The sequence below is a fragment of the Argentina silus genome, assembly GCF_951799395.1.
Source record: "Argentina silus genome assembly, chromosome: 1".
NCBI classification, from domain to species: Eukaryota; Metazoa; Chordata; class Actinopteri; order Argentiniformes; family Argentinidae; genus Argentina; species Argentina silus.
Genome location: NC_139655.1, coordinates 10,839,313 through 10,862,593, shown reverse-complemented (window position 1 = coordinate 10,862,593; position 23,281 = coordinate 10,839,313). Strand labels below are relative to the sequence as shown.

Below are 23,281 nucleotides of genomic sequence, written 5' to 3'. Positions count from 1 at the left end.
CCCTTTGGTTATTTTTAAAATATACTCCGCCTATTTTGGTATGCTTCTAAGGATTCAAATTCTGCCTCAGTATGTGCTCTTGTTACTTGTTTTAGCTTCTGTAAAGTAGGAATAACCACTGCAGCACACTCATTCAAATAAATACATTGCAACCTCATTTTCATGAACTGGTCTTAGGGTATTAAGTGCTTACCCGCATTGATGTCATGCCATTTGCTGTAATGCTGTGTCATGATGCAAATATGCAGCTTGTTGAGGTGAAAAGTCTTGTTACCATTGAGAATTTGGACAGAAGCAATAGGTGGGTAATCAGAAGAGCTTCACAGTCAGGATAGTCATTAGATGGCTTTTAAGTACATAAAGTCTCTATAAATCATATACACTTATAAACTACAGAACTGGGAACAATCATTCACTAAGCAAAAGGTGAATCAAAAGTAGTAATTACATAAACTAAACTATTCAACAGGAAGATTAGGTCATATATTTTACAAATTGAACAGTTTTGTTTTGAACAGAATAGTTTTTCCCATCCTTTATTTGATGATGTGACTTGAGTTCTGTTGAAAGTGGTGATAGATTAATATTTACATCGTGCAAGTTGGAAAACAACTACAGTAAGCAAGAGTTCCGCTGGCTGTTCTTCGTAAGGACTAATCAACACTCATCCTTTAGACAAACTGGTACTGCACTGGGCTTTATATCAAAATATGATTGAGTGTGGATGGGGTGAAAGGGGGAGGAGTATGCTCCAGAAAAGTGTTGAACCATTGGTGGCTAACAAGAGCTCGAAGTATTGTCACATGATCAGGCTGTCCTTCACAGGAACTAAGAGGAGCCCCAACTTTCTTAGACAGAGAGTTGGAATCGTTCCTGGACCAAATTCCTGGCACCAACCTTCCCTATTGAGAGCATGTTCTCAAGTTCTGAACATGGAAAATAGTGTTTGACAGTGCATATGGCTGTCTTGGTACTGGATCCACCAGACAGTTCCCCCTGCCATCTCTGAATTTAGTGATGTCTTTAAGTCGACATTGTGATGGAGTTAAGCTAAAAACCGGGAAGTCCTTACATTATTGCAATCCAGGTTCTGTTTTCTGTCACCGACATGTAGATTTGCCAACCTGACATTCAGGCTTGGGAGTATCTGGACATTTTTGTCTGTCTTTGTCCACATGCCTTTATGATCTGTGACAGATATATAGTTCCACACAATTGTGCTAACTGAACAAACTTAAACACAATGTAATGTTATGAAAGCTACTATCTAATTTGATTTTAGCTACAGAAGTAAAGAGGAGTTTATTTGCATGGCGTGTTCTATGGTGGCTTCCATGTTTTAAAAAATGGTCCACTTTCCAATGCAGGTGCTGAAACCAATTAGTAATTAATTAAAGGGAAGAAAAGGAAAATAATAAATGGCAAACAGCTGGACCTTGCAAATCCATTCGCGTTGATTATTATCAATCAAACTGAGATGTTATGAACCACTGAGCAATGGAAATGTTCCTTGCTAATGTAACCTGCCAGGTAGCTAAACAAGTTTGTCTGCATGACTCAAGACCAAATTAGCCCAATGAGCTAAAGCCTTAGCATTAGCTTTGGAAGCTAAGACGAGTCTCTGGTCTCTGGCAAGGTTACTCATCACATGCATGGTTCACCAAACAACATCTGCTACGCTTCACGATTATGACCAAAGAAAGTTTATGTCAAGACCAAAATGTCAAAGTATTATGGCATACTTTTGTTTTGACCTGTCTTCCCCTTGTAACTAATGCTTAGGCAGCATACAGTGTTAGCCACAAGCAATTGGAATGGTCGATATGTTTTAAATCCTCACTAAGGCCAGCAAAAAATACTGTTTGGTGTAAGGACATCTTAATCTGTCTATGTATGTGTAGGTTACGCGTGGCTCTTAGAAAGGCACTCTGAACAGGCTTAAAATCAGTGTGTTGTTAGGATGTTTTTTACATTTGAGAGAAACTCTCAAAACTTGTATTGATATAGATGTTTCAATGCGTCTTCGATTTCTTCTTTCCAGTAAAGAAGTTGAAAATAAAGATACATTCATCTCAACATAACCCTCTCTCAATTATATTTTAAAAAAATCTACCACACAGTGCAAAACAGTTGACATTGGCTGACAGATTTGTTTTTAATCGTAAACCATTAATCAAGCTAGGTGTAAGATTGATGGTGATCCGAGAAAAAATGTGACCTCTAGTGGATTGAGTGGTTGGACGTATTTTCTCTTTATAAATGTTTGTATCAATATATGTGAATGTTAGTCACCGTGACCACCATTATGCCGCTGATATTCCGGGTGACATGAAAATGTCCGATTCGTTCTTCTACACTTTCCACATCAATGAGTTGACGTGGGCTACATAGATAGCCTACCAACACCATGTAGCGTGTTTATAACATGAGCAAACGATGTGAACGTTGGGCAACCATGCCGGATGCGTGCCGTCGTTCACAACTATAAAGGTCAGAAGAAAGTCTTGGAAGGTAAGCAAAATCTGATGAGTGCCGACGCTGACCAAAATAACAGAGAAGCCGTTTGAAGAAATTCTAGTGGCTCTACAACCTACAGACAAAGACACAAATATTTAGATGGTAAAATGTTTAAGCTTCACACAACGGTGTAAATGTTGTTTAATGTTTTGAAGTATTGTTAGTGTCCACGATAGGCGCATATAGGAAGTAGCCTGATACAAGGTCTACCCTGCGTAAAAAAGGCGCGAGCAGAGCGTAGCATTCATGTTTTCATGTAGGCGTCATACGCTACGCTCCGTATACTACGCAATAGCCTATTTTTTTCCTCTCCAATCGCTTCCTGGTTGCCCGTACCCTTCGTTAATATAAACTGAAAAACTACACGTTTTTAACAATTTCTTACCAATTTCATCTCAATTGAAATGTTATAGATAACAGGGCACTGAAAAGCAGTGTGGGCAAAGCTACTAGGACACTAGGTTTTCATGACATACCCATATGGGTAGGGCTGTGGAACGGTGATCACAATTGACTGTTGTTAGAGTCTGTAGCCTATACAAAACTATGATAAACGTTTGGATTGCATATGGTGTAGAAACAAATGTTTCGCCAAGACTAAAAGAAAGGATGAAGTTGGGGTTAAAGTGAGGTTGTCCTGCCTGAAGTCAACCTCAGTAGTTTGAAGAAATCTCTGCTAATTTTCTAATTACAAAAGAGAAAACTTTCTTGTGTTGGTTCAATGCACAATATTAATGAGGTCAATGATAGTGTTAATTGGAAGTCATTTCTCAATCTCAACAAAATATCATTGTGTTTGAATCTAATCTAAAGCAAGTACAGGATTCCCTTAAGGCCTAGGATTGTCGTACGTTGTGTGGCGAAAACGACAGTCAACAAGCCTAATCTGCTGTTTTATTTTGGCTGTAAACATGAAAAAATCCAACGGTCATGAATGAATTAGGCCTAGATCTCATGTCACAGAAGAAAGAAATGCAAAATTAATGTACACATCTGCTATACAAATTATATTTCTAATGGTTCTAATGGAGAACCTGGAAATGTCCCAAGCTATTGCCTCATCTCCAGATATTACCATTTATAATTTTGATGAGGTGCAATTAAAGAGCAGATGTCCACAAGCTGCGGCTTTCTTTATGACTTGAAAATGAACTACCACTCTGTACTACAGCTATTGGCTTTGGTAGGCTATGTGTTTACCACAGGCCTACAGTATAATCAGAATGCTTTAGATAAATCACGAAATGACATGTGTAATATGATCATATTACGCATCGGTATTGACATCCCTTATGTGGCCAATAGAAAACAAAATGATCAACATTTTAATTGGTGGCCTCATTTATGCTATAGCATTTGACATAGTTGACGTCTAGTGTCCTGGGATGGATCCCGCCTTTTGCCTAAGCTAGTGTTACTGTGAACATCCCAGCGAGAAGTCTTCCCCTGTCACAAACAACTAATTAGAATGACCCCATTTAGCAACACGTCAAGGGAACACGACAACATAGACAATGTCAGCGCCTCCACAAATCTTCTGTGGTCTTAACTTAATAGCATGTCAGAGTGTCCACAACTAATGCAACGGGGGTCACAGCAAGCCTTATGACTCATGTTCGATGACGTTTCTGCCTCTTTCTTTAGCTGTGCAGTATGAGACTGATTTAAAGAGGGTAGACAATATAATGTTAGCCTGCCCTATGCTTGTTGCATATGACCATTCATTTCAAATGCATATTCCAATCATGTCCAAGTCTAAACCATGGTTTATAAGACTACAAATGGCATATTGTTATTCAAACTATGTGAGTAGGCCTGAATTCATTTTGGAGTATTCATAAAATGCTCTCCAATGCTATGAAGTAATTTATGAACAATATATGTGTTAAAGGCGCAATCTGTAATTGGTACATACATGTTTTGACATTTAAATGAATGATATATAGCCATTAATTGTTGAAGAATATAACTTATATAAGCTTGTTTTTTAATCCATTGTTTGTTAACAACAATTGCTGTATAGCTTCAAAACATGGTTAAAACTATCATTTTTATCTCATGGATTGTCAGGCCTTACACTCATAGCTATGTCTATAACATTACCAACAAAGTGGCAGGGAGCCCGCTTTGTTGTTGTTTGAATTACAGACTGCACCTTTAAAGCATATCATTCAAGCCATGCTTGACTCAGACCATCTTATAACCTCCTGCATTATGCCATGGAAGTATTTGGAAGAGGATATGCGTCTAAACGCACCCGTTATATGTTGGTCCACAATTAGTAACAAAACATTACAGCAGGCTATAGCAACGAATAGCTTGCATGATTCATAGCCCAGTAATTACAATTTCTCTTCAATTCTGTGATGATTAACTGTTTTTACATATATTGTAACATGTGTACGGTATAGCCTACAGACATGAATGTACAGATTATATCCTAGTGGAAATGACGGTGTAAATGATTTTGTTGTTCTTAGTCGTGTGCCTTCAACTGACTTTCATCGGCGATATCTAAAACAATACCAGAAAGTCACATTCAATGCATTTTCCGTTGTGCTCATATGAGTGTGCGGTTGGTTTGCGCGCTGCGTTGGAGTTTGACGTGCATGCCGCTCAAACTTCGACGCCGGCAGGACAACCTATCAAACTCGAGCCTTCCAGCAGCTTGAGCATAGACAGTGTTGAAGTCAGCCAAAGGGCAAGCTTATGTGAATGAGAGAAAAAAAGGCCAACTACCTTTACATCTGAGAAGAGCAGCACAGCCTCACTCACATCCGTCTCTGGACAACAGCTGGACGGCAACTCGAGAAGTTCATTGTTGGGTTGATATTCTTCACTGTCCAATGTATAGCTTGTGAATTAAGGATCTTTATCCCTGGAAACAGATAGGGTCCTCGAAAAGGCTACAACAGAGTTCAGGCCCATAGGCTACATGTGCAAACAGGTTAAATCATTCCCTTTATATTATGCAACCTGAAAAAATATAATTGTTACTTAATCAAGATATAAGAGGAAATAAGTTCGATGGGTCCTTGACAGTTGCTCTCTCCTGATTTATGCTGGTTAATGTTTTTATCTGGATGGTTTTGATTGATGACAGGAAACAAATAGATTAAGACTCCAGCACCCAGTGCACAATGTTGCCCAGTTTCAAAACTTGTAGCCTAAAACTTGTCGAGTTATAATGCTCCCCCAAGAAGCCTATAAACTAATTACATTCTTAAAACCATGTAGGCTAAGCGATCAAATATCGGGCCCCCTTGTTTGGCCAATGCATAAGCACCAGCTACTCGTGCGATTAGTCAAAGAAAAAAAGAATATTAAATAAATAAATATTTTATATATATATATATAATGTATAAGCCCATGTACTGTACTATAGCATGTGTGATCATGAAGCATTTGCCATGGCTAAGGTCAACTTTAAGAGGAAAGGTTTCACTTATTAATTTAACACTGCGCACAACAGATTGACATAAAGATCAGGGTACTGGCAGACATGGGCACCCCATTCATCAAGTGGCACATTGCAGCTTTCTATCCTACTCTCGGGTTACACGCGTCAGTCGCCAGCAAATACATGGGTCAACGCTCCAGTGACTGAAAACGTACATGCCCTGTTCCCAACTCGGCGTGACAACCTCATATCTACATCTAAAGATTTTAGATTAATAAATAAAGTATGTAGGAAGTGTAGTCCCTTACCACCAGAAGTGTAGGGCAAGTTGACATCTATAAAGAGACCTAAATAGAGATCCATTGATAACTTGAATGACAATACGTGTGCATGCATTGAACTTTTATTTCTAATTCTTCTATTTCCTCTATTTTAGCTTCTAAAATTAAATTGTTCACCGTGTTCTAATACAATTAGTGGGTAGAGGGTAGGCATATGTTTGGAGATATTGACTTGAATCTAGGGACAGATGTAACTTTTCAAACACTTGTTTCCCTTTAATTTCTAGGCCAATTAAGGAAACTAGCCTATATGGTTTTAATAGGCTTATTCATAGAGTTGGAGCGTGCAAGTGAGCACTCATGTCTATCATGGTTACCAACAAACATGTCGAGCTTAGTTTACTGGCTGCAAGCGCGAGTAATAAATATTCATAGACAAGTGTTGGCGCCTGCGCCTTTCAAATGCTTTAACTGCAACTCTGCTGTGTTCGTCTATAGCTGCTTTTGAGAAATATAAAATAGCCTGCAGTCAACCGAGAAAATGAAGTCATTATTAACTAAATGTAAACGTTATGTTTTCACTTATCTTACATTCATAAGAGACCATACATATCGTATCTGTCATTTGGACATCTTTATAGTGGCTTGAAGATCTGGAAGAGTCGTCTATTTTTGTAAATGGAGAATGTCAAATATGGATTCTCCCAGCGACATACAGTGACACACAGTTTACATTCCGAAATGTAAAACAAATGTCAATAAATGAGCCAGAAACAAATTGTAAACACAATGAAACGGATGGCTACTTAAAAGCTTGTACATTGTCATTTAATATTTGCAGAAAAAGACAAAGATTTTTTAATAAGCCTAATTGGTCATCATACCGTCTCTCCTGTAGACCCATTGGGCCTCATTTATCAACATGTTCTTAAATAATTCGTATATTTTTTCGTATGAAAAGCCCATACGAAAACACTACTCCAGATTCATAAAACGTGCGTATACATCGGAAACCGTTCCTACCTATATCTGTAAGTGGTTTGATGAATCTCAACCGTTCGCAAGTGGCGTGCACGTTCACGATTACCATATACCGCACCCTCATTTCCCCATATTTGGTAGTTTTTCTCAAACAGTGATTGGTGGACACTTCCCCGCGAAATACAGTTTCATTGTAGATCGACGGGAGGGGTCTTGATCATTTTCATTGCGAATCGTTAGTAAATATGTTTATAGAGCTTAATGCGCCTGTGAAATAGCAACAACTAGCAACACGAATTTTGCTGCAAATGTAACAATTTTACACTGCGTCTTTTTGATCTACAACAAAGGCGCCTGCTTTACAGTGCATCACGTCAATCTCTTATGTTGCTGCTTTATGACAAAGCCTGATCCTCTCGAGAAAGTTAAGTTTGGAGTAGCATGGCTTTCTTTCAGTCGTGATTGCGAATTTTCAGCCGAGCCAGAGCAGTGTAAGACTATAGTTGAAAACGTTTTCCAGGAAAACGATTTTCTTTTAATTTCTTTTAAATTCATTTTGAAGTGTTTGATGTTAAACTATGCATAGAATTGTGACAACCAACCCCATTTGAAAGATTGCATTTATAAGTAGCCAACCAATGTGATTTACCTCAACTTCTTGAATAAATTAATGAATGAAAATTGAAACCGCTGTCAATTTCAAGCTCAATGACGATTCCCGCAAAAAAAAAAAAAAAAGGCATTGTGATGAAGCTATAATTATAACCCATTTGGAAATGTAAACTTTGTGTCAAATGACTCGCTACAAAGAATAGTGTGCTTGTACGAGTGGTCTCGAGCAGTCGTACATTTTGTGCGGACCTACTAATAAATTCGAAATACGAAGACTTCAATGAATGCCGAAATGTTTGTGTAATTGCACATACGAACGATTTACACACAAATGTCTTCTGCTCACGTTTGATAAATGAGGCCCATTGTGTGTAAGCACTTCCGATAATTGTTTAGTGGAAGGCTACACCAAACGCCATGAATTTTAGTAGGTTAAGCTTGTGGAGTCTAAGCTTTGTGTCTATAGCACAATTCAAATGTATGTTTGTGCTGACGAATAGGGTAACGCTCGGGTTGTCAAAAGAGTTCAAATAGGCCTTCTCTATTTTGATTGCCTAGCTCGTCATTATTTATTTTCCTTGCTCGTCATGCTATTTTTTATTTATCCAAACCATTGTGAGGTAATAAGTCGCCTACATTTAATTATTTAGTATAATAACATGTTATTGTTATTATATTGATAGTTCCAATAAACTAGCTTCCAGACAAGAGAGTCAACAACAATTCCTACCCCGGTCAAGAAATTGTATTAAATGATAAGGACATGTTTTCATGCGAAATGAGAATGCATCCCATGGATCAATACATATAACACGTTCTATTGCTGGTCTGTCGCTGCATGAGTGAAAATGTATAAAGCACTAGAACCTAGACGGATAGTGTGAAATAGAGTCGAAAAAGTCATTTTATTATACCATCATTCATTTATCTCAAAAACTTAATAGCCCATGCAAAGGAAATATGAATACATTTCTACAAATCACCTCAGATATCATGAATATTTGACATTCATATCACACACACACACACACACACACACACACACACACACACACACACACACACACACACACACACACACACACCACAGTATGTTGTCCTTTCCAAAAAAAAACGAAAAAAGCAGGGTATGAGAAATCAGCTTTTTTTTTCGAAACTATATTTGTAAAGTAATTCCTTTAAGATGTTTTAATGACCCGGGTATATCTACAATTGTTGCAAAACAATGAAATCTCACGACCACATATCGTTGCTGTTAACACAGACACACAGACACACACACACACACACACACACACACACACACACACACACACACGTTCGATCATTATGCAATATATTGCATGCATTTATCTGACGTTTTTGTTTAAAATATGTTGTTTTTGGCAGTGCAATGTGTCAGTTTTCTATGCTGCGAACTGACAGATCGTGGATTCAATTTTGTGTCGCCTCCGTGCACTGGCAGTGTTAACCACGCTCGTGATCATTGGCGTCTGTTGATGTGATCTCTGCCTAATGGGGCGGTCAAGCAAGCTGCAACGAGGAACAAAGACTAATAGTGACTCCAGAGGTCTCAACACTTCCTAAAACTATATGAAATCCGACACAGTGAAACTGAATTAGATTCGAGAACTATTAAGTAACATAAACAATCGAGTTACACTGAGGAGTAACCGTCAAGATTAATCGTTTTAATTCGCACATTAGCCTACCTCAGGGCAGCGTCTGGGATGTTCATTTTGGATCAACAAAAGACAGGGAGAGAGCAAATCAAATTACTTATCATTAACTCGTATTACCACATTGGATGTTGTAAGCTATAAGGTCCCTGATTTGATTTATTAAGCTTAGCCAAAAGTAATAGAGTGGTAAGAAGTTGTTAAAAATCTGTCCCCCTTCCAATTGAAATGTTGTTATGACATTTCTCCCACAAAAGTGTGCTTTTCAAGTTTTAAAGAGTCTATTGAATTAAAATGTCGTTCAATCAACACTTTACCTTATATTAGAATTAGTTATTTCAATAAAATGCATTATGTTTATCTTGTCAAGTAGGTCTATATTAGTCCAATTTCTAGTGCCATTATTTTTTGTCTACACTTTAACGCAGCAGTCATTCTGGTATCCATTCACGTTTAAAAAAAAAAGGCTATCAGAAAGAAAAATGTTGAAGGCAATTGTTTGTTGTATTTTGAATCCTTTAATATAGTACGAAATGTAACCAAACATTTTTGTAAACTAAATTTTACATACGAGCGCATTTCTCCATAAATACCGATCATTTCTAACATGTGTTACCGGTCCTTTACATGCGGATAAATATGGAAAATTGAGCAATTTACAGGTAATACTTCCTTGCAATTGTCAAGGCCATGGACAGATAGTTCTTATATTATATCACGTACATAAACAGATTGACACGGAGTTTCAGGCTTTCACTACACGATTTATCGACATGACATTAAATAACAACAATGATACTGTGCTACTCAAACTGGACCTTGGACGAAATGTTGCACTGAATACAAAAGCACATTAATACTAATAGTCGGTTAGGTCGACGTGTAGACTGTAATAATACTGAGTAATTCACATTTGGTACACATTAACTATAACATTCCTTTCAATCAAGACTATTCATCGCAATATTCTTAAAACCATCTCATTTTACATAAATCTAGGGACCACATTTTCACAAATTCCCTTAAACTGTGATATAAGTATTTACAAAATAAAATATTACATTTTGAACTAGGTGAATCTTATATGTACAAAAATCAGCCACGACCCGCAGATAGCATGCATTTCGAGATCTCTTGTGTGCAGTCTTTCATTAAAAGAAAAACAAAACAAAGGGGAAAACAACGTAAAACTTGGTAGCCGGCCTTGCACCTTGTCCATGCATTGCTCTCTCACTTTGCTAGACAGCCGTTAACCAACCATTTTGGCTTCCTCGGTTTTTTCACAGTCCACGCGTTAAAGGCTGACTTTTTAAGTCTTTAATTCCAAGCAGTCTTAATTCTGCAGTCTTTTGAAAATATTTACACGTACCATTCATTAAAATTTGATGACAGCGCGCTGTGACTGGTCGTGTGATGCACTGTCGAGGCTGTTGGTGATATGGAACTGCTGCTCTGGTTCTCTGTAGATGGTGATACAATGGTCGGAGGCGTGGATGACTCGTACCCTGAACTTGCCGCTGGCGATGGTTGGGAGGCTTGAGCGGTCGCCTCGTGAACCTGCGATAGGAAGTCACAAAAATGAATTTTATTGGGCTTGCGTGGAACTCAAAACAGGCATATGCATTATGGAAATATGCTCAGCTCAGTGGCCTATCCTTTGTTACATTTTTAATACCACATACACATTCTGTATGCTCACAAATTCGAATTTTCGGCATATTGAAAATTGCATAAAATATTAGGTCTATACGATAAAGAGAGTATATCTCTCCCTCTGCTTCAATATTTAGGCCTACTGTTACGAATGTAAAATGCTATTGTATAATGTATGCTACTGATGCACTTTCATTCTCGAAAGGATATACAAGGTTGCAATAGGCTAAATGACAACAATTAATGCGTATTCATAGCATACGCGTATTACAAGAGACAGGTGAAAAGTGAGAAGAAAGCATCACAATTTACCTTCATGTGTTTCCGGAGGGAGCTGGGGTGCGTGTACGACTTGTCGCACATTTTGCAGAGATAGGGCTTGTCAGACGTATGGACATGCATGTGTTTCTTGCGGTCACTGCTGTTTGCAAACCGTCTGTCGCAGCCTTCAAACTCACACTTGAAGGGTTTTTCACCTAATACAAAAAAACACACAAAGGAAACATTTTACACTTTCAAAATGCAAATCGTGATAAATTAAAGTGACGTAGTTCAGTCGATCATCTCATCGCCAACGTTAGGTTGCTTAATATAAAGCGAAAACTACTATCATTTTAAAATAAGCTATACAAATAGCCTACACAATTTGTTGCTTTGTCGAGTTAGATAGATAATGCAACAAAACGTATGATCACTTTAAAATAATGAATTGTGTTCGTTTGAAAGTGTAACAACGAATATATTCTAGAATAAATGTTTTGAATATCAGAATATCAAATAGGCCCGATAGGCAAAAACGTGAACAAACATTACCATATAGCATAATACGATATCATATTAGGCTATATCACCAGGTTTGTACGCAATAGGCTTTTGCAGCAGATTGTAAACAGGAGTTTCAGGAGGAAACGAGATTGCAATTCTTACCAGTGTGAGTCCTTTTGTGAATTTTTAAATTTTCCGAGCGCGCAAATACTTTGCCACAGCCGGGGAATGGACATGGGAACGGTTTTTCTCCGGTGTGTACTCTGATATGATTTACAAGTTTGTATTTAGCTTTGAATGGTTTTCCTTCTCGGCAACACTCTTCCCAAAAGCAAATATGGTTCGACTGCTCTGGTCCCCCCACATGTTCCACTGTCAGGTGGGTCACGAGCTCGTGCATCGTGCTGAAAGTTTTGTTGCACGACTTTTTCGGGTTCGACAACTGCTCCGGCTCGACCCACTTGCAGATGAGCTCTTGTTTGATCGGCTGCCTCATGTAACGGAAGAAGGCCCCTGCTCCGTGGTGTGCGGCCATATTCATGTTCATGGGGCCATAGCCATGCAACTGGGTCGAAGCGTAGTGGTCGGAACGTGGGCTCGTAACATGGCCATATTGGTCAGCCCGCCCGTACATGTCCCCCGAAAAACCCAATCGCATCTGACTGTTTACAACATTGGAGGACGCATGGCTCGCGGCTTGCTCGTGAAGTCCTGGGAAGAGCAGGTGTCCCGCGGCATCTGAGTGTCCATGTGGCCCTGCAAAACTTCCCGCTGCGGAGGCGAAGAGACTGTGTTGGGCGCTGGTCGCGTCTCCGAAGCCCCGATTTCGAAAAAGAAAGTCCCGGGTGGAATTGAAAGCGGCGGTGGAGTAGGAGCTGACATGGGTCGGATGGTGATGATGTCCCAAGGCAGCGGCTGCGTAGCCGGGCGCTTGGGAGGAAAACGCCGTTTGCCCGGAGCCAAGATCATGAGAGCTGTGGTTGATTTTAAAAGCGCCCATCCCGTCTGCGAACGGATTTATCCCCAAAGCCACTTCTCTGTCTGTGACTTCGCCTGTTGAGTGATGCCGTGAGGAGCCGAAAGTAGTCACTCCTATGGTAGGATACTGTGGTCCTGCGTCCAGGAGCATATTCAGTCTTGACTCGTTGAGACGACTGAGAGCAAAAATCAAAAATCACGCACAGATATTCTCACCCTTACCTCTGCCTGCAAAAATTCTGAACTGACTTTACTGAGCTGAGAAAACTCCAATCCACCGACTCTCTATTTACTTTAAAGAAGAGAGGAATTTCTCCCACTACCTCTCATCCGATGCACACGCAAATCATGTACAATATTGTCTTTTGCGGTTTATCTTCCTGTGGCGAAACTTTCACCTCCTCAGTCAGGCGGTGAGCTTCAGACTGATAGTCGCAATCATTCCTGCAGATAAATGAATTGAAAAGACAACACAGTCCACCCCTGATGAATGGGAGAGGAGGGGGGGGGGGCGTCATGTGACCTTGCAATCGGTTGCTTATTGGAGAAGGCTCTCTCCCCCTAGTAACATCCACACACCAAATAACAATCCGCGGTGCTTGGTCCCTACTCCTATTGGTCAATTTACATCATCAATCCCAGGTATTGTGAGATTGCTGATTGTGGTTTTGGTTAAAAGGCTGAATAACAGCAAAAAAAAGTTGAGAAATGTAACGCAACAATAGCCTGGGTGGAAAACGCGTTATACATAGACAACGTTGGCTATTCAGTCCAACAATGTAAACATTAAAATACACAGATATTATACACAGATATTAACACCTCTAAACTCTAAAACAAAATGCGAAGTAGCCTTTGTATTGAACCACTTTGGATGAAAATAACAAACCTTTGGGGGATTTTGGAAGGTACCTATTGATGCACCGCACACCAAAAATATCTATATATACAATATATGCCCTGTCCGTCTTTATCTGACATAAACACTGGCAGAATCAAACCAAAATTGGATATGTAGCCCATTATTATTATGTAGGGCACACGTTGAAGACATGACGGTTGCTACTGATTTCTATGCAATCTTTGGAACTCCCAAAAATCCCAATGAGGACGAAAGGAAAAGAAAATTCCATGCATGTCACCAATAAATCAGTTACTTATATGTACAGAGTAAGGCAAACATAATTCAGTCAAACAAACTAAATGCAAAATTTGAATTCTTATCAAATATGCATATGCAACCTAAGAACCCTCTTTGGAAACCTTGATATCAAGGGCAGAAAATACTTCTGTGTCAATCCACAAAGGCAATAGGCCTACTCGTCACGCTCGTGTGCCCCCGCACCTCTTTTAGGATGCTGTCGTTAAGGTTTACACTTCATGTGTTGTAATGTACACAGAAGGTGTTGTTTGTGACCACGAAAACATAGCATGCGAACGATATTTTGCAGCTTTCTCCTTCTGTATTCCCCGTCATCTTTTGGAATTATAAAGGGACATATGCTGGGACTCTCACACCATCAATCTCACCTTCACCCCAAGTTTATTAAAGTTTTTTGAAAGGTATGCCAGGATAGGCCTACCATGAGTTATTATTTAAAAAAAAAAAAAAAAAAAAAAAAAAGCCTATAGGCGATAGGCCTGGTCTAGAATTTTACTCATTGTCTATTGGGAATATGTTTTAGTTCGTTTTTTTGGGGGTCGAGTAAGCTTATAATGCATCAGCATAGCCTGTGTAAAACGTTGTGGGTTGTCGAAGTTATCAAGTGGGATTTGCGGCGCTCTCTACAGGAACCTCCGGCTGCTAGAGTTCAAAGCCGCATGCACAGACGTGCCATACGAACCATTAAAATATCATCTTGACTGCTAGTTTCTGCTTCATTCTCAAACTCACTCCAGAGGGGAAGAGAGGGACGTTGGTTGTTCTCAACCTTTTATACAACTTTAAGCAAGTTAAAGTAGCCTTTTATCCCACAAAACATATCCTGAAGACGCCTTCAACAGGTGGAGAACTGGAAGACTGGCACGTGTGGCGAAGTGACTTTAAAAGGGGAGAACCAAATAGGCCTGTCTACGTCTGAGCGTTGGAAACACAGAAGTTGTTTGAGAGTCTTCTAACAAACCAACAAAAGGCAAAATTCTGTATGGTTATTTTGTCAATGTATCTGAGGCACACCATAATTTCCAAGTGATTGGCGTATGCATTGTTGAGTGATTATTTTGATCTGGCAATGGAGAAAATGTAGGCTGTCTGTAGATTCCATCAGGCCTCTATTGTGCTTTGTATTGTTGTGGGTAAACCGTACACTGCTTTGATCTTATGATAGTGATAGGCCCTATTGATGTATTTGAGCATATGGCTGATATTCAATGTGATCAAAATGGTTAGGCTGAATGTATTGATCTAAATTCGACTGGCAAAAGTCAGTTGATATCTTCTGATGGTTGTTATGAAAAATATATTTTATTAGATAACACTTTATTCCATTAGTGAAACAGTAAAGTGGCCTTGGTTCCTATCCATTTCCTCGCTTGCTTGTTGTTTACAAGGAAGCACAACCTCGAACAAAAATAGCTCTACGAAGTCTAACGTTGTGTGATCCAGAGATCCCTCTGAAGTACAGTTGCGACCCCTACCACTCCACGAGCAAAGGCCATTTAATAAACATATTCAGGATCAGTCATATTTCACATAATATTTACTTATTTATGACGTGTTGGACATGGTGTTGTCACCAAAAGCCTTTGACAACTCAATCTTGATAAAGATTCTCAGGAGACTTATTCATTTACATCAGTTGCCTACCTCCAGATATTATATGTAATGGAATGGGTAGGCTAATGTGGAAACTGTCTCTTCAATATGCAAAACAAAAAAAAACAAAAAAAAAGAATTTTGGTGCCAAAATGTTTGACGATACTAAGTTGCTAGAGGAAACGGAGTCATGGTTATAATATAACCTACCCTACTTAGCCCACAGGAAAATAAGTCCTACCATTCTCCTAACCATTTCACGTTTTAAATTTCACATGCATTTTTCCGTTCAAGAAAACTTATGTGAGTTGTACTCACATGGTCAGAGATAATGCCCAGCATTTTGATTCTTGAGTCGTGCATAGTTGTTTATGTAAAGAAACTGTGACTGAATTGAAATCGTCCTAAATCTGGTAATATGTTGAGACACTGACGTCTGACGTTTGTTTTAAGGGATCAATGAATTCATTTGAAAATGAGAATGGACGGACTTGTTCGCGTGCGCAATAAGCCTCATGGTCATAGTCAGACCAGAATCACTGAAATAGCTATTGAGGCAGTGGTCACAACGTTGTAAAAATATTGGCGTGACAGACTGTCAAAAGAAATTAAGCCTTTACTACATTTGAACTACCCATCGCTCTTGAAGACAACACGCCAGTGATTGACTATAGTCAATATAATAGGCTACTAAGAGCACTTTATAATCCATCCAATAGTTAAACTGATTTTATATGTAATATTTGACATTAATCTAATGGTTACTGTTTGACCTAGTTTTGGGTCAGTTCACATTACACTTCCTATTTGTCTCCAACTGATTTGATAAAACATTAAGTCTACAAAGCAAATAATATTTTCTGTGGTTGTCTCATCTCGCAAATAAATTGCGTAGCCTTTCTAGACGTTGTGTTGTCATGTTGTTGTTGTTGTTGGTTTGTAATCATAATAGGCCGATTCACAATTCAAAATGACTGACTTTTTTGCCATAGCAACTTATGCGCATGAGCCAGTGCAAAATTCGACAAAGTCAAAATGAATAGCATATGAGCAATATATTTTGTATCGTAAATAGTGTGTTGCATATTTACATACATAAGTGGGGTCTATGCTTCAAGAAACACTTTATATATTATGTTATAAGTCCATATAAGCCTATACCTCCTCAATTATTAAAATGTGAAATGTAGCCTATCAACTTAAATTTCTGCAAAGAGTATGATTTTATTAACTGGTCCCTTTCAAATGTTAGCTTAAACCAATTAATAGGCTAAATACATTTATTGATTTATGAACATTGATTTATGGCAACGGTAACAATTGTGTGCACTTTGTTTATGCAATAGCAGTGAATAAGACTATAGCCTAAATGTAATACTTTCGACAGCTGTTCTCTCTGTGCTTGGACTGCTCAACATAGCATTCTAAAGTATAACTCATATTTTTATCAAGCCTTATTTTGGGCTTAAATCTTCGCCGCTTCTGTGCGTTCTTGTTCCTTCATTAAGCACCACCTCCTGTGCCCCTGATCCGCTCCCGTTCTGGGTCTCAATCCGACAGGGCTCGTGAGCGAAATTACCCCGGATCATAACAACAGGTCCCTTCCATTACTTTTTTTTTCTCGGGACAATGGACGCCGTTCACTCTATTCACAAATATAGAGAAGCCGATCCCATGCACGACGAGGTCCAGAGGCAATGCTCGAGTCGCGAGGAGGGTCTCTGTACGGACAGGAGGGTGGGAGGACATGTAACATATTTCCTTATCTTACCATATCTTGTGGCGTTTGAGTTTGTAAAGTAGCCTACCTATACCGTGGAACAGTTCCTCTGAGAAAAGGACTATGTTTGAAAAGATTTCTGTTGATGCCCACAGTTTTTGAATGTGCGTAAATGTCATTTCTATGTCTTTCTATTTTATCTTTCTATGTAAGATATCTCAGTATTGCATTGGCTACGAAACGTGTCTATTTTTATTTAATCACATAACCAAACGTGGTAAATTGCCGATACATATGGGCCACACTCACGGTTACTCATGGGTTAGAAGAATGAAGATTATAGCTTTGGTATAACGCTGTAACTTTTGTATAGTAGTTTAAAGTACAATAACCTTTGCATAACAACTTCTTTTTCCAAGTGTTGCCTGAGGCACGGCGCAGGCGCTCTGCTGCTTGCTGTCACTAAAACATTTTTCTTCACATTGGAAACTGTCACAAGTGACGTCAATCACCGAGCTCTGACCAATTAGAACGCGGGGTGATTGTTTAGCTCCACGGGCTGCAGCGCCTACCATGAATCTCTATTCAGTATATCAAAGCGTCCTGCTGCTGCCTCTCAACCGAATGGGATTCCATGTAGGCACTGAGATAGAATCTAAACTTTAGAAAGTTGTTTGTTTTTTTCTCTCTTTTTCATTGCGATTAAAATATATTCGTCATCATCATTATTATTTTGCCTGCTGTCAAGTTATTCTAAAATTAGGAGTAATGAGCGTGGATGCTTTGGGAAACCCTGTGATGGACCCTACGTTTTCCAAACGGAACACGGCGCTGAGATTAGTTGACTTGGCAGGGGCTCACCACCATCACCATCATCACCACCATACCCCTCAGAGCGTGACAGGCTTCCCGGGGTTCAGCAGCCATCCACACTCAATGGCTCACGCGCACCCTGGGGAGATTACTGCGGAACCCCGCCTGGGGCCGAGTCCATTCGGGCCAGAACACATGGGGCACTCCGCGGCCCTCAAAATCAGCCCAGCCCATCATTATCCCCACCACCATCACCACCACAATCATCATATTGCAGGCCACAGTGAAGTGGTCTCCAGTCAAACGGGAGCTTTTGGCCCGGTGCAGGCGACGACGGTCCCCTATTCTATGTCTCATACGGCCCAGGCGTTATCTGCAGGTAGGGATTTCCTCATTCGAAGAGATCTGACAGCTCAAGCCATGCCAGTGCTGACCGACCAGACTTCTGGTTCAACCTCTCACCACGGAATGTTTGTCTCAACAACAGGTAGCTATCCGGGACACTATGGTCATCACCCTGACGCTGGGAACCATAGCCTCTTCTCCGGACTCCATCACGAACAGTCATCTAACGGAGCACCAGGTGGCCAAGCCTTGAATGGACAAATAAGGTTAGGCATACCTGGCGAAATGTACGTTAGGTCTGATCACTTGAGTCAAGTGGCAAGCTCCAGGGCTGATCCGTTCTCCGCCTCGCCTTTACATGGCTATGGTGGTCTGAATCTGAACATGAATCTCAGCGCTCACCACCACGGAGCTGGTGCTTTTTTCCGTTACATGAGGCAGCCGATAAAGCAAGAACTCATTTGCAAGTGGCTGGAACCAGAACACTCGACGAAAAAACTTTGCTCCAAAACTTACAGCACCATGCACGAACTTGTAACGCATGTGACAGTGGAGCATGTCGGAGGACCCGAGCACGCTAACCATATATGTTTTTGGGAAGAGTGTCCGAGGGAAGGAAAACCATTTAAAGCCAAGTACAAACTTGTAAATCATATTCGAGTACACACCGGAGAAAAACCGTTTCCATGTCCATTCCCCGGTTGTGGAAAAGTATTTGCAAGATCCGAGAACCTTAAGATCCACAAAAGGACTCACACAGGTCAGTGACTTTATTTATGTTCAGAACCAACCTTAAATAATGTATACGTCATTGTTGGTAAATGTTAGGATTTGAATTTATGGACGGAAATCGTGCATTATATCCATATTTCATATTGCACAAAGTAAAGCCTAGTAATTTCCAGTTTGGACATAGGCTACAGAAATACAAAACAGTTACAGTAAACAAACTTTTCTTTTTACGGTGACAATGCCCTCCTGTCAAACTCAACAATTAATTATTTAAAGCAATTTCATGTGTAATTATATATTTGTAGCATTGCTGTTATAAACCAATATTTGTAAGCAAATGAGAGCATACAATTTATTATTAGCATGCAACAGTCGCTGGACAACCTTGTATCCAATGTGGTTGTTGTTGTTGAGTTGCATCAGGTCAATCGTTTTACAAAGATATTGCTAGGGGATTATGATAGAGTTCACTCAAGTATTTGACGTGTGCACTCTAATGTGTATGTTATGCTAAAACATGCGGAAGACTGAGGCCTACAACAGGTCTATCCAAGTTCTGCCAGATCGAGAGAAATGGTGTCAACCACATCTATTAAAAGATATTGCTTGCTTTAAATAGTCTATAATCACTATCGTTTTGTAAGAATATCGGAATGTTCACCTGGCAATAGGTTATGTTGTTGATGTTGTTTCGCCGAGGGACCTGTTGCTGGATCACCATATTCATAACTCCTTAATGCATAACCCATACAGTAAATGTCGGTGTATGTCAGTATTATGCCTCTGTTGACCGTCAAAGACTCTCTTTTTGGATTGCTGTGTATGTAATAACATTTTTTTTTTGGAGAAATTATGCCTCAACATTTAGGTTATCAACACAAAACAAAGCTCCTATTACTAGCGCTGTTGTTGTTGTTGTTATAATAATAATAATAATAATAATAATAATAATAATACGTATTGTTATTATTATTATTATTTGTTATTAGATTAGCCTATATTATGTTATAATTCATTGTTATTACTGTTATTAGTGTGGTTGTATCCATAGCCTATAGTTGATCTCGTTAAGTGGAATATAGGCTAAATGTAATGTTGATGCAAAATGAATAAGAGCATACAACATGGCAAGCCTGAACACCCTTTCTGAGTAATAGTCACTGACACAGGAGCTAATAGCATTGTTGTCCTAGCCAGAGCAACAAGTCGATAGAGACAAGCGGCAAAAAAGGAGGAGCATCGGTAACGTAACAGGTAGGGAGGGCTATGCTGACCGTGCTTTCCAGGCTGCCCACTCGATTACTTGATGGACACATGCTTAATGTAGCTTTGTATCGTTCTAATGTCATTTTACAAGAGATAATGACATGAAGAGCATCATTTTCCGATGACAAATATGGCTGCTTGACGGATGACTACTTTAAAGGTCCAACTAGATTCAGCAAATGTTACACTTCGACACAAAAAAAATAATGCTTAAGGCCTCTACAGGAAAGAGTCAGACCTGTGAATAATATTATTCTGATTCCTTTTGGTGACTTCATTGGCCTCTACTGCCATATATTTCGCCTATGTATTATTCATTTAATTTGCTCAGATTGCTTAAATACAAATCTGTTAAATTATTTCTGCGTGTGTTGACTCCCAAGGGCCCTGGTCTTGGGTATCATGTTTAAAACCTATCTGAATCTGTGGTTATAGCTCGGTTTCCCCTGGGGTCTGTTCCTCGACGCTTTCTTGTAGTACACTAATATCCTTGATTGGCTCTCTCAGCCTAACAGCTGAAGGTCAAATTGATATTCAACGCGCCAGTGTAATTAGACAGCAGCAATTATATATCCTCATAAACGTTTGGCGCTCTTGTAGGCTATAAGAGAAATCAGCATTAAATGATTTCTGTGTAATTTATTCAGCTATCATTTCCCTAGTCATGGCCTATACATGAGCTAAACCCTATACGTTGTCGAACAGTCTGTTTAACAAAATAACATGTTGTTTTACCTTTACTCATTGGGAGGTTCCAATAGGCTATATCTAAGTTTCGTGTCAGTTGGTCACAGCTTGTAGGTGAGTTTTGTTTCTATGACACTGTGCGATGTGTGATATGTCCAAATCAGAAATGCCTACTGGACTCACACACTGAATTATTTAAGATATTCAAGCCCTGTGAATGATTAAGCCCAATACATGATTTGATATTATGCTTTTAAACGCGTAGGCCCACTGCTACAAAGCATTGCATTGGTTTAAATGCATTGCAATAGCAAACTGAATTGCCTGACACTCAGCTGGCGTTTAAAGTCACATGCAATGGCTCCATGGATTGAAGCCATTTTTATTTCCAAACAAACTGCATGACACCCATGCGAGCAAAAAAAAAAAAACGAAACAGGCGTTATACCTTTTGTTCGATTAGTTTAGGCCATCGCCTAACTTCTATCTCTTCATTGCAGGTGAGAAGCCCTTCAAATGTGAGTTTGACGGATGCGATCGACGCTTCGCAAACAGCAGTGACCGGAAGAAGCACTCCCACGTGCACACCAGCGATAAGCCTTACAACTGCAAAGTGAGAGGTTGTGATAAATCCTACACACACCCCAGCTCACTGAGAAAACACATGAAAGTGCACTGCAAGTCTCCACCACCGAGTTCAGGCTACGAATCTTCAACTCCATCACTAGTGTCCCCCTCATCGGACTTAGGTCGAGAGCCAGGGGCCTCATCGCTCTCGGAACCAGTCGCGTCGTCTCAGCCCGCCAATTTAAGCGAGTGGTACGTCTGTCACAGTTCGGGTGCCAGTGGCACGCATACACCACCCAGCGGCTCGTCCACACCTGACCCTGCAGATGAGCCACCTTACAGAAACCCTGAGCCAAGGAACTCATATTAACCAAATTCGGTTCAGAGAATGCATCAATAAGATATTCTCAAATATGCCCATGGACGTACAAAATTAACCCATCGAAAAGGTCTGTATCTAAATTATTCAATGCAATAAAAGCATAAAGGCTACACCACTGCCAAATCTTAGTTTGTGATGGCCCTCTTTTTCCCCCATGTGGAGAAATATGAACATGTAGACTGTATGCTATTCTGTTTGTAATTTGTCCGATCTTTTCTTGTACGCATGTTGCTGTATTATTTTGTACATTGGGTTTTGACCTCGACATCTTTTTAATTTATTTTTGAACCTGACATGAACATTTTTGTATTATCGAACCAAAGTGTTTCAATTTTAAAAATGTACATTTGTATATTGTTATGTTTCAATGTGTAAGTGTGAACAGTAATTTTGTAAGCTTCTGTCTTTAAGCAATTTGTAATGGTTTGCTACAATTATTTGTATACATTCAGTAATGAAATGTTTGAATTTCATACAGACATATTTTCTCCATTTGTGCTGAAGGTCTATTAAAACGTTTTCATATAGTCTATTTGATATTACCAACATTAAATTCATAAATGTTTGATCAACGTGGGCATTTTGTGATTTTGTAACACTTGTCAAGATTTGTTAGCAATGCATTTTTATTCAAATGTGATCTTATCGAGAGGACTTTCGAAACGTGTACCAAATTGCCTTGTAATTTGTCAGTATTTTGAATAAATCGTGTATGATAAAAATGTCAATTCCTTTGCTGAGCCATCACTGGTTGGAACATTGGAATGAATAACTAGTTGGATCTACCTACTACTCTTAACAACATAGGCTAGTCTGTAAAGAGTATTTCCCTATACTGAATCATCAACCTAACGTGAACAATGTGGTAGACTATAATACTTTGGGGCACATTTACTTTTTAAAACTTAGAACTGAGACAAATGCACATAGGTCATATAATAATAAGCCTTGCCGTGATTGAGTTGATAACACTCTTGTCCATTTGGGCTAAAAGAAAGAAAAGGGCATATATTCAACAGGCACTTTCAACCTAAAGTTAGACAGGGAGATTGCAGACGATGTTGTTGTTTTTGCTTGTCATTTTCAACTGCTTTCAACTCCAACCCTTACTCAACACAGAATAATGAAAAACAACAAATCTATTTTTA

The 23,281-nt window shown here is 39.4% G+C and overlaps 2 protein-coding genes across 2 annotated transcripts; one reads left to right on the top strand and one right to left on the bottom strand.

Annotated features, from left to right (window-relative positions):
- Nucleotides 1–10,829: 10,829 nt before the first annotated feature.
- zic1 (zic family member 1 (odd-paired homolog, Drosophila)) lies at nucleotides 10,830–13,017 on the bottom strand (the record flags this gene model as incomplete). The annotated part of the gene is made up of 3 exons (XM_083684137.1): nucleotides 10,830–11,027; nucleotides 11,436–11,599; nucleotides 12,051–13,017. 3 exons carry the CDS (start codon nucleotides 13,015–13,017, stop codon nucleotides 10,830–10,832), a joined length of 1,329 nt encoding a protein of 442 aa, XP_083540263.1.
- A 5,092-nt stretch (nucleotides 13,018–18,109) lies between these two features.
- zic4 (zic family member 4) lies at nucleotides 18,110–22,121 on the top strand (the record flags this gene model as incomplete). The annotated part of the gene is made up of 3 exons (XM_083683882.1): nucleotides 18,110–18,533; nucleotides 18,642–19,259; nucleotides 21,685–22,121. The coding sequence occupies 3 exons, from the start codon at nucleotides 18,110–18,112 to the stop codon at nucleotides 22,119–22,121; spliced, it is 1,479 nt and encodes a 492-aa protein (XP_083540008.1).
- Nucleotides 22,122–23,281: the final 1,160 nt, after the last annotated feature.